At 32.6% G+C, this 12,620-nt stretch overlaps 1 protein-coding gene across 1 annotated transcript; it reads right to left on the bottom strand.

Annotated features, from left to right (window-relative positions):
• Window positions 1–2,986: 2,986 nt before the first annotated feature.
• Window positions 2,987–12,415, bottom strand: LOC110775395 (uncharacterized). Its single transcript, XM_021980028.2, has 6 exons — window positions 11,801–12,415; window positions 11,433–11,556; window positions 10,960–11,077; window positions 7,995–8,022; window positions 6,829–7,195; window positions 2,987–3,412 (listed from the first exon to the last, which is right to left on the bottom strand). The coding sequence occupies exons 1-6, from the start codon at window positions 11,996–11,998 to the stop codon at window positions 3,333–3,335; spliced, it is 915 nt and encodes a 304-aa protein (XP_021835720.2). The 5' UTR covers window positions 11,999–12,415; the 3' UTR covers window positions 2,987–3,332.
• Between the last annotated feature and the right edge of the window lie 205 nt (window positions 12,416–12,620).

Below are 12,620 nucleotides of genomic sequence, written 5' to 3'. Positions count from 1 at the left end.
TGTCTTAATTTATATACTCCCTTCGTCTCGAATTAGTAGTTGTAGGGTAAATGGTCCCGAGTCCTAATCTCTAGTAAATTTGGATATATGAAAAGGTTTTTCAAAATTTACTTGCAAAAAAAAAAATTACAAAATACGGAATAATAGTTGCGTAATTTTAACCAACACGTACAAGTTGATTTTGAGGTCACAGGGTCGAGCTTCATCAACTACAAAATGAAAGGGAGTGGCTCAATATATAATTGAGTTACGTTGCTGGACTGACTAACATGTGATAAGTGTTGGTTCAATAAGATCTCTTCTTCTTACCTGATAAAAAAAATAAAAATAAAAGGTTTGTGCAATTTCTACCATCTCTTTATCTAGCTAGTGTCCTATACTTTGTTTAGGACTAATTTAAGACATCCTTGTGCTTTGTCACTTAAAGAGTTTGGGTAATATTTGGTAAAAGTCAATTTCAGTCGATAAAAGCCAACTTTGATCGGTAAGAATTCGATTCTACACATGAGGAGAACACTAGATCGGCATTAGTAAGTAAAAAGTTTGTTTTAGTCAATAACACAATTAATTTTGATCAGTAAAATCATTTCACTTTTAATTTGTATTCCGTACGTAAATTAAATACTCCGTATACTTAATTTTTATTAAGAGTCTTATGACAACATGGTTTATATGTGTACAAAATAAAGACAATACATTTATATACGGAGTACAAAATAAATCTTTAGATTATTTTCAAACTTTTTCAATTATATCAATTGGCTTAATTAACTTATACAACGTATATATTGGAAATTAAATTCAATCACATACTACGGAGTTAAGCAACTTTTTCAGATACCTTAGAAAAAAGTAAACGTTAATTAATTTTAGGCGGAGATAGTATATGCGACTTTAAAATCAAGAAGTGCTACAGCATTTTTCAGAAACCTTACAAAAAAGTAAACAGTAATTAATTCCAGACTGAGATAGTATATGCGACTTTAAAATTTCGGACGCATGGAGGTTTGTATGTACGTAAGAGTTAGGAAAATTTGTTATGCAATCATGTGAATTAACGGTAAAATTAATTGAGAGTATTAGGTAGGTAGCTGGAGTATGAATCTTGTTGAATAAGAAGAACCAAAATTGGGAATAATTGTTTATGTTTTTATTATCCAAAAATAGGTGTGCACTTTTAATCTCTTCTGTGTGTTCTCTTTTCCCTGTATTGGATTCGAATTTATTTTGGTGGCCCAAAGTTTTGTTGTTTTAGCAAATTTTGATTGCAGAAAGCTTGATTATGTGCAGTAATATAAAGGAGTTTTGTGCACCATACCAAGCAAAAGTTGGTAAGAGAAAATGAGAGCAATTCAATTTTTAATTTAATTTAATTTATTTATATTTTATTAATTATTTTAGTATATATAGAGTATTTTCTGTTCTATAATTGGAATGTAATTGAAATTATAAATTTAATTTGTTTATATTTTATTAATTTTATTATATACTTCGTATAGAGTATATTTTTTGTTCTATGATTAAAATGTAATATAAATTTGTATTTAATTTTATTTGAGTTGTTGTTGTTGGACCAACCATTATTTTATTTATTTATTGACAAGAAGTGGACCAACCATATTTAAGTGTATGATAGGGTAATAAATTGAATTAAGATGAATCCACAAGCAACTGCAGTATATGATAACACACGCAAATGCAGATTATGGTCTTTTTGTTTAGGGTTTACTGCAATGCTGCAGGATTCAATCTAGTATTGTTCCACCCCATATACATTACTATTTACGTTCCTAGAGAATTTAGGTCATAGATTTGAATCCCTCTTCTGCAATTTATACATAGTAACTTGTATTGTACTTGTATCTCATTTGCATCCAAAATAAAAAGTTTCTGTAAGGAAATTAAGCACTCTGCAAATTTTATACAAAGTGACTTCTTCCGTCATACTTTGGTGGTGTTTATTTCGCCTTAATAATTTATTAGACGATTCAGTTCATCCGTTTCCAACTTACAAATTTATTTTAGTCCGATTTGTTTATAAGGTCATACGAATTATTTTACAAGAGCTATTTATTTATTAATCGGGGCGAGTTTATAAATTAGGTTCTTTCACATGGGTTCGAGTAAATTTTGGCCAATTAAGTTCGAGTACGAACAAGTGACATTTGTTCAGGTAACTTTGAGTGAAGTTAATTTTAGTTCATGTTAAATTGGAATTTCGATGGTCGTTTCTGGTCTAAATTGGGTGTTGTGTCGGGTCATTCGACTCATTATTTCAATTATTGAGTCAGTTTTTCCAAGTCTATTTAACATCACATATATAACTTTATGGTTTTATAATTTAAAAACCTTTTTCTTTTATGTCGTTAACCCTTTAATTTAGAAGCTAACAATTGAAAACTTCGTGTCCCTGTTTTGAACTTTTTTTTTCAGTTATTAAATATTTAAATTTGTTTGAATGAACGTATGAAACTATTTTTGTCAGGTCACTTCGATTTTTGTCGGATGTCGGTCTGTTGGGGTCATTAGCTTTGACCGGCTACATTCGGGTGTAGCATTGGGCCGACCAGTGATTGGGCCAAAAATAAAAAACATAACCCGCTAACATCAGGTCGGGAATGCAGGATTTTAAGGCCAAAATCGGTGCAGGACAGCCTTTGTCCTAAACGGGCCTAAAATTGATGCCCAAAGCCCAACTTCCTCCCTACAAAACGGGCTGGAACTATTTCCTGGCCCAAAGCTTGACATTTTTCAAGTCAGGCAATGTTTGATCAGGCATTAATATCATACTCTCAAAAACAAAGAAATACAAGTGACAGTTTCGTATGATCCGATTCAGATCACATACAAAACGGATAAGTAATCCGAGTTTCGGTTCATGAATAAAAAGTGAGGTATGAACAAGAACTTATTATTCAAAAGAGTCCTCTTTCTCATATATACATTAGTAAATTGTTAATAAACAACATATAAAATTAACAAGATATGAGAAAGAGATAAAGTAAAATAAATTAAAGAACAATTCACAAAGAATTATTTTCGGAAAATAAAGAATAAGTGAGTTTTGCATAATATAGTAAATAATTATAATAATAATAGTAATATTGGTCAGTCCATGGCTACCACCATTGCCAGAATTGATCGAGACATCTCTCTTTCTCTCCTTGTTGAAGTACGTACCATTCATTGACCCGAATGTAACGTACGTGACAGCTTAGGACCCGGAAAAATTTATACTTATAAAAAGTTGGTTATGAAAAAGGGAATTTTTTCAAGAACATTGAATTTTTGTTAAAAGATTATACAAATTGTGAACTTTGTTGAGATCCATCTCAATTGCTTGGACCCTCGGAAGAATGGATTACCACGGTGTCCGTCTCTACGGAGGTGCTTTGTTGAGCTTGTGATTCCTCTGTTAATGAAAATAGTTTCACTTAATACGAAAATTTTGACACTAATATCAAATTTTCATGCATTAAAAGTTAATAAAATAACAACGAACAACCAATATTAGTTAGGCCTATAATAATTAAAGAAAATTACAAGTACTATATATCGCTAGATAAATAGTTATACTATACTACATGTGAATGTCAATTAATTTTGTTGGTAAGTCTTGAGAGGCGGTACTCAAGACCTGGGATCGAATCCCGTCTACATGACTTTTTTACCGATAAATATAGATAAACAATAGGTCCTATCTCAAAGTTGTAGGGGGGGATTTCGAACTAGGGGTGTGCACAAATATCAGATCTATTTATCTGATTTGAATATCCTTTGTTCTGATTCGAAATTTTGGATATCAAAAAATATAAAAAAAAAATAGAAGAATCTGATGATCCGATCTAAAGTTTCGGATAAGTGGTTCTAGCTAGCTTTCTAATATTTCAGATCGAATATTCGAAATAATATAATGTAAAATTGAATAGCTTAAAATTTGGTTGATTGTTGTCCTTTGTCAATTCTCAAGTTGATTGTGTTTCAATTTTCGCTAGCCATTTCATTTCATTTGGACCCCAAATAGTGTTACCTCCACTTCAAAATAGTAGCCCACATGTATTTGAGGTGCATTATGATTTTCTTTGCAAATGGCTCCTCCATTATTTTTTTAGAAAATATTTATGGTTCCTAAATATCGTACGAATAATAGATTGATAATATTACATGTGTTTTTAAATAATTGCATCATTTCAACCTTGATGTTTTCAACGTACAATTTTGTCTTTCGTATTTGTCAACCACATTTTTTACTCTTATGGTTTTCCAGCGCACAATCTTGCCTTAAAATATTTGTATTTTTTAATTAATAAAATTAAAAAACTTGATAGTTTGAAATTTTAAATTGTGGTCGATCCTAACAACTTTATACATAACCATATTTTTTTATACGTGATATATTAACCATGTAAACAATCAAAATTAGTAAATTAAAAACGAGTGTTGTGTAAATGAATTCCCCTGGATTTCAGCCATGTTCACTTCACCTGATTCTAGTGATTATAATAACTAGATTTTACTGTTTATAGTATATTTTTACTGATTGGCTTCTAGACTTGACAAAATATACCCGACCTAAGTCTAAACTGTACCCAAAACTAACCCAATTCAAAATAGACCCGACCCGCATCAGAAACCAGATGACCTTTGAAATGGACCCGGCGGATACCAGATTTAGTTGAAATGACTTAATTTTCCGTAATAAGTTATATTTCAATAGACCCGAAATTGACACGATCAGAATTGACCTTATACCCGACTAGAGATACTCCTAGCCAAAATTATCTGGTACCCAAATGGACCTGATCCAAATCGACTCAACCTATCCGACTTAAAGACTCGATTGCCACCTCTATTCGCTAGTGTATTTGTAAGAGATTAATTGATTATTACTAAACAAATGAACATGGGCTTTGTATTTATTTGATAATTAACCTAATTATCAACTTAAATGAAGAAGCCCAAATAAAGTGGGCCAAAGTACCCAAAAGAATAATAAAAGCAAAATCTGAAAGACTTTAAATGGATAACCTGGAAATCTGACACCAGAAAAAGACATTACCCAAAGGTAAATCTAGTTTTTCACTCAACGATTTTCAGAGAAATGTGCAAACCAGTTAAGCACCATCAATCTATTTATATAAGCACAAGTGGGTCACTTGGCCCAGTGGGCCTATTTATATAAAACATATACTGCAATTTTTGCAGGTAGGCGCCCTAAAAAGTTGTCACTGGGACTAGTGAGATTGGAACCATACATGTCAAATTTTGTACTCTATACTTATATTTGTTGGAAAATAATAATAAAAAGGAAAAATTGATTCTAAAAATATAACCTTTATGCGATCTACTTAAAAAGGACTGGCTTTATGTTTATCTAAGAATAACATAATTTTTTGGACCTATCTTGTTTTAAAAGGCTCATGTCTATAATAACTTGCTAAAATAGTAATTTGTGAGGTTGGTTTTCATATTACCTATTGTATCAAGTCATTTATGAGGGGAGCCCTTTAAAAGAAGACATGTCTAAAAGGTTGTGTTATTCTTAGTTAAACGGAAAGTCAACCCTTTTTAAGTAGATCGCTTAAAGGTTGTATTTTTAGAATCAAGTTTTCCTCATAAAAAAATGTTATAGTCAATCTCCTATCCGGCCATCTTACACTTACTTAATTGTTCAGACCGTGCATAATACAAATTTGTATTTAAATTGGATCGAAAATGAGTTATTTTAGGCAGGTGTAAAGGATTGCACCTTCCAACTAAAAAGATTGGGCGTTCAACCCTCATTAGGGGACACTTTGAGGGAGGGTTCTTCTTACGACTCCCCCACTTTTAAAGTATTTATTCCGTTAACCCGAACCGAGCTGACCCGTGTGAGATTCCGACATCTTAACTTCTAAAAATAATAACATGTGGTATGATTTTTTACAAAAATTTGTAAAAATCTTAAAGCAAAACAGCCATTATTGGAATCTATTCATGGCTTCCAATATCCCTAAAGTGGGATCTCTACCTGTCATTATCATTTGGCATCTTAAGGTCCCCCCTTAAGTTATTCATACCCTTACACTTTAGGGTCCCCCCCCCCCCCCCCCCCCCCCCCCCTCAAGTAAGTCATACCCTTACACTTAAACCTCCTCCTGTGCAATATACTGTGGTAGACTGGTAGACAATGTAAACACAGACGTGCACCTAGTCACCGATCGCTATTTGGACAATTTTTTAGGGATAGAGAGAGTAGTGAATTCAAACGAACATACATTTATCTCAAAATCAGATGTACTCGTATATATAATCATGTAACCTAAGATATTTTACCCTAATAATTGTAAAACTATTACTATAACAACTAAGGAATACTACGTATGTACTTTAGTAATGTGACATTGTGACAATAGTTGTAACGTATACAATTAAACATACGTTAAAATACATATTTATTCCATTAGATTAACACAGATACTAGAAGTGACACGTGTCACTTCTTGGTGCAAAAAATTATTCCCTAAATTTTTTTCCTAAAAGATCTCTATTTTATTTTTATTTTATTTTCTATCATTTTATATTTACTGTTTATGTACATAAATGAGATTATGGAGGTAACATATTTCACATAATAATAATAATAACAATAATAATAATAATAATTTGTTAGAGACTATTTTTGGTAATATTTTAGCCAAATCATTCGTATTAGATGATATAAATGAGTATGTTCAACATTTATTAATTTTATACATTAAATTTAAGTTAAAAACATTTCATCCAAAGAATATCCGTGCATGCACGGGGTCTAATCTAATATAACACTAAGATCGAGTAGAAGAATACCTGTAGAAGAAGGGACTTGGGGAGTATTAGAAGGGTGTTGTAGACTTGCAGGAGGAGCAGAGGGAACAGCCGCCGCCGCCGCAGGGTACGGTGTTGGAAAGGTTCCAGCCCCACCGTCCACCGGCGTAGGGTAGTAAACGTAAGAGGGAGCAGCAATCCGATGAGCCGGAGTCGGGGACGAAAAACCGGGAGTTCGAGTAGTAGCAGTATTAGGCAAAGAATAACCACCATAATAAAAGGGTGTCCCTAAAGATGAATTAGAAGGGGAAGCAGCTGCAGCTGCAGCTGCAGCTGCAGCAGCAGCACCATAGAATTGTGCATAGTATTGTTGTGATTGCTGTTGCATTTGTTGTGGATTGTATACCCCCTGCATTATTGATCAAGTCAATAACTGTTATTGATCAATAGTGCAAATCACATGGCATAATCGTAAATAAATTAGTTTCAAGATATTCATTTAAACTTAATTTTTATTCATTTACTCTCAATATTTGTTTATTTAATTCACTTATGTCGTTTCGTTATTATCATGTACGGAGTATCATTTGTGTGCCACTCGAATTAATTTATTGGTTAATACATAAGGAAAGACAAATTTGTCAAAAGCTGCCTAATAAAATCTAGTGTTTTTTGTGAAAAACTAACTTATGAAAAAAATGTTGTAATTAACTACCTTACAAAAAAAAATATGTTGTACTTCGTATAAGATATTACTACATACGTGCTACCTTTGGTCTGATCATTCACATTGATTCAAGATTCTGGGGTTGAATTAACTAGGTGTGTCTCACGTATGTGGTATCACACGAGAAATGAGCAATTAAATGGCACGTAAGAATGTAAGATGTATAGGTTAAAGTCAATCCCAAAATTTTGAGTCTGATGTTCATAATTCAAGAAAAAGCAGTATCTTAAACATAAATTTTTTTATAAGGTAGTTAATTACTCCGTACAATATTTTTTTTATAAGGTAGTTTTTTTTTTTGCAAAAACACGATTTTATAAGGTAGTTTTGACAAATTTGTTTTAATATAATGTAACTCTTAAGTCGAAAGTAAATAGTTGTGGATCAAGAATTAGCGTTAACCAATAATAATACAAGGAAGTGGTACGCAAATAATACACAAATCGCGAGACAGAAGAAGATTATCAAGAGAGGGACTTACTTGGTAACCATAGGCTGTATAAGGGTACCTGCATGACAAAAAGAGCATTTAGTTTGACAATTTTATGCAGGTGAAAGCACACAATAACAACTATGCTACCCTAAAGTAATTATTTTCATTAATTTCTTCTCCTTCAGAAGAAATTACCCTAAACTAGAAACCTTGCCTTCTACAGTAAAAAAACAGAAAATAAAAAAACAAAATGCAAATGGTCCCTATTGACGCAGTATTTAAAGTGCACATATGGGGGAAAAAAGTTGGTCCGAATGAGCCACAAAGAACATTTACAGATGGAATTTGATATTACTGTATAAAATACTTTGTTTATCATAATTTTTTCCCTAGAGAAGTATCATCTTCTCGATCATGATTATCTTATCTAAGAACTAAGAAGTCAAAACATCTTATTCATATAGTGTTATAGCTAGTTTTTTCCCTAGTTATACTATTATTAGTCGCATTCTTACATAGGTACCCATTCTAGTATCCTTTATTACAACAACAAAAAAAAAAAAAAAAAAAGAGTTGATATGGACATGCAACTTGTGTAAACCATGCAATACCCATTTTAATTACTCACCAACATTTTAGGGACCTAGCTAAATAATTGGTCACTTATTAAAGAATTAGCCTATGTTTTCTTTACTTTATTTTTATGACTTATTAGATCCTACCAGAAAAAATAAAATGTACGCACATAAAAATATATATATTTAGTTCAGACTATACTAGACCAGGCCATAAACTAGAAGAATTAGATCAGACTAGGTGAAGTGATAGAAAAGTATAGTATATACACGTACATCAATAAACTAGAAAAATTAGATCAAACTAGATCAGACTAAGGGATAGGAAATACTCCGTACATAATTTATTCCTCTCTAGTCTCCATATATGTATGGTACAAAAATGTAAGTAGCGAATCAAATAAGTATATGGAGTACATAAGATCAAAAATGAAGTGAGAGCTTCTGTACGTAGTAGATTTTAAAGGACCACTAAATGATACATATGCATTGAGAAGTCACTATAATTGATGCTTCAATTGCAGAAATAATGTGCACCTTTGGATTGAATTTGGATTTAGATAGATGGGGTACAAACACATTCTTGGGTCGGCCATATTATACTTGGTTACACTATATAGTCTATATATGTTAGTTGCTCATTCATGAAATTATTAGTATAGTGAAAGAATATACATACACGACCACAAAATCGCAAAAGATACTGATAATTATCTTCAAATTTGAGCTACTATTGGTAATTAAAGAGGTAATAGGAGTCTGATAAAGGTGAATCCTTAAGAATGTCTTTCTTCAGCCTGGACCGACCCACATTACGTGTATATACTATACTTTTCTATAATGGATGCTAGAGGTAATAAAAGAGGTAATAGGAGTCGAATAAAGAGGTAATGCATGTACTTTCCACTATTTTACTCCATATTAAAACACATCTCTAACAAAATACTTCATGAAGACCACATCCCTACAAAAAAATAATCTGAATAATTCAAAAGATTTGTCAGAATTTTTAGCCTATATATATGTGACATAATTATAAGGTGAATCCTTAATCATGTCTTTCTTCGACCTGGATCGACCCACATTACTTCATTTTTTTAATATCACTTCATTGATGTACGTGTATATATTTTTCTATAATGGATGGCAGAGGTAATTAAAGAGGTAATAGGATAGACTTTCCACTATTTTACTCCATATTAAAACACATCTCTTACAAAATACTTCATGAAGACCACATCCCTACAAAGAATAATCTGAATAATTCAAAAGATTTGTCAGAAATTTTAGCCTATATGTGACATAATTATAAGGTGAAATATCTCTAAAATATAATTTAAATAACTTATTGACTAAGATAAAAGACTTTGCAATTGTGTTGACCTTTTTTTTTTGACATTAAGCATGGGTTGACCTTCTCTAAGAGGGGAAGACTTTCCATTATTTTATTCATTAAAAATAATACTTAATGAAGTTCAAAATAGGCCAGAGCTAATTCAATTCAATAGATGAATTCCAACTTCCATTTATTATAGTTAAATTAGTCCTTTTCTTCTAGAATTATTTGTGAAGGGATGAAGAAGCAAAGGTACGTGATGCCATGCTGGCAACATCATAATAAAAATCAAATCAAATAATATATGTGAGAGTAAGAGGGTGGCATGTAGTAGAAAGTTTTACAGCCCAGCCAGGGTGTCTTTCTATATACTTCCAGCTGTGTACCCCTTCCATCTAGGGGTAGCAACTCGGGTCAATGTTTCAGGTTCAGATTTGATTTCGGATCGATTACGGGTTGTGTCAAAAGATATCAGATATATGGTAGAACCAAAATATGATAAATGGGTCAAATTGGGTCGAATTCAGGTCATTCGAGTTCGGTTCAGGGTCGGATTTCTCTCATGGACTTTAGGTCGGGTTATCAAATCGGGTCAGGAATTGCCAACTCTATTCTTCTATCATATGTATTCAACCTTACTCCCCTTCAACTCCTACTAATGATATAAGATGCACATGTATGATAAGAACCTTTTATATCCTTTAGTATAAGGTACATTATATTTGATCGTGTAACATTATTGATCATATGGTAATGCCAACTATATATCAAACATAAGAGAAAGTTAGCATCAAATGCGTCATTTATGTATGCTGCTACTGTCTTCCTATCTTCCTATATTTGTCAACCGTGTTGTATGGACCATTTTCTTTTATTGCATACCCCCCTATTTGCTTCTTCTACACATTTTCTCTCCTTTTTTTCAAGGTAAAAATATTTTATGATTCAACTTCCTGAGGTCTTAGCATACTGGTAAAAACTGAGGGTTTATGTACGACAGATATCAGTTTGGATCTCCCGCCCCCATAAACATATCAAGATGATATAAGGAAGATAATTGGATTAGTAAGTAGCACTAGTAAATAATGGAAAGTGTCCTCACCCATAAGGATAAAAATAAGGTGTTGGCAATGTCTGTTGTGGCGTTGGCATTCCACTATACGACGACGACGATGATGCCTGTTGTCCTTGTATTGCTACTCCTCCTTGATTACTTCTACCTATATACATTCATTCATTCATATATCGTTCAATATATATGTCACACATTAATAAACCAAACATTGTCCTTCCCAGGTCTCGCAGTGTGAAGCTGTCGGACAATACCATCCCCCAGTTCCACACCCGAAACAGTACGTTTTTATGTTTCATATTTTGAAAGGACGATATGATTCTCATGTACATATATTAACAAATAAAATTGCATAAAATTACATTAAAGTCCTTTGTACACCAGTTCATATTTAACATGGTATCAGAGCGCGTATTTAACATGGTATCAGAGCACGTTTCTCAACAACTAACTAGTCATAAATTTAGAAGAGTTAATGATGAACGATGATGATGATGACATACCTCTTGGTGGTGAAGGCCTAGGGCGACCAAAAGAAGCAATGTTACAATTTGCTCTTCGTCCATCAATCATCGGATTAGCATCCAAACACGCCCTTGTCGCGGCCGCAGGGTCTCGAAACGTTACCTATTTGAACATAATATTATGATCAACATTATTGTTAGATAAAAAAACCCATCAAAATCAACCAATTTGAACATTATGATCAACATTATTTTTTGGCAGTGCTGGTGTTGGCTGTTTTATGCCACGTGAAGTGAAAACTGCTATGCTCAAAAAATTAACTTATCCAATGATGTATATTTTGAAAACAGCTTAATTTAACGGTGAAGTGACTATTAAAAAAAAATAAAAAGAAAAAAAAACTTACGAAACCATAGCCTTTGGACTTGGCAGTGTTCTTATCAGTGATGATGACAGCCTCAAGAATCTCCCCAAATTGATCAAAATAAGCACGCATTTTTTCTGTAGGAGTTTCCCATGCTAACCCTCCAACAAAGACTTTTGTGTATGTTGTATCTCCAAAGGGTGATCTGTATTGATGATGTCCATGGTAATTATGATCCATGGTAGTAAATAACTAAATATATACTTAGCTAGCTTGGAGTTTCTTCGTATAATATATGGTTGATCAAACTATATATTATAAATTTTGTATATGATGAAAATTGAATGATATATTTCTATGTTGTTTGATGATCATAAACTTGAAAATGACAGGAATAATCCATTGATTGTGATGATGATGATCATCATATTCATCAAGAAAGAAACAGAGGTAGAGAGAGAAAGGGGAGGGTAGGTTAAGAGAGAGAAAATTAAAGAGCTTGAAAACTCTAATTTGCTGTCAAGTAAGAGAGAAAGAGGAAAGGGTTTGGGGGGGATAGTTGATGAGTTTTGTATATCCAGAAAGAAAAAATGACAGCTGCTTGACTATGTAATTGACTAGGTCTTTTTTGTCAATTCATCATTTTGTTTTGCTTACTATTGGGACTACTTTATTACAAATGGCACTACTAGTAGTTGTAGTTGTAGTTGTAGTAGTCCTACCCCTCCTTTCAATCTCCATTTGCCAGCCTACCTTTGTAAAGCTAATTAGCTGAGTGGTTTATTCCACCAACTTAAGCTCTAGTTAGAGTTTTGTGAAGGAGCATAGGATGAAACTGACCCGATTTGAATGACTTGCAATT

The sequence above is a fragment of the Spinacia oleracea genome, chromosome 2 (genome assembly GCF_020520425.1).
Source record: "Spinacia oleracea cultivar Varoflay chromosome 2, BTI_SOV_V1, whole genome shotgun sequence".
Classification (NCBI taxonomy): Eukaryota; Viridiplantae; Streptophyta; class Magnoliopsida; order Caryophyllales; family Amaranthaceae; genus Spinacia; species Spinacia oleracea.
The sequence above is the reverse complement of the archived record's forward strand: the minus strand, read 5'-3'. Positions and strand labels throughout refer to the sequence as shown.

What these genes read in the sequence shown, in the direction of transcription:
- LOC110775395 (XM_021980028.2), bottom strand. Translation starts at nt 11,998, where the DNA reads ATGGATCATAATTACCATGGACATCATCAATACAGATCACCCTTTGGA. An exon ending in CCTTATTTTTATCCTTATGG is followed by an intron (nt 8,023 to 10,959) that starts GTGAGGACACTT and finishes TTTGTCATGCAG; the next exon opens with GTACCCTTATACAGCCTATG. An exon ending in ATACAGCCTATGGTTACCAA is followed by an intron (nt 7,196 to 7,994) that starts GTAAGTCCCTCT and finishes TCAATAATGCAG; the next exon opens with GGGGTATACAATCCACAACA.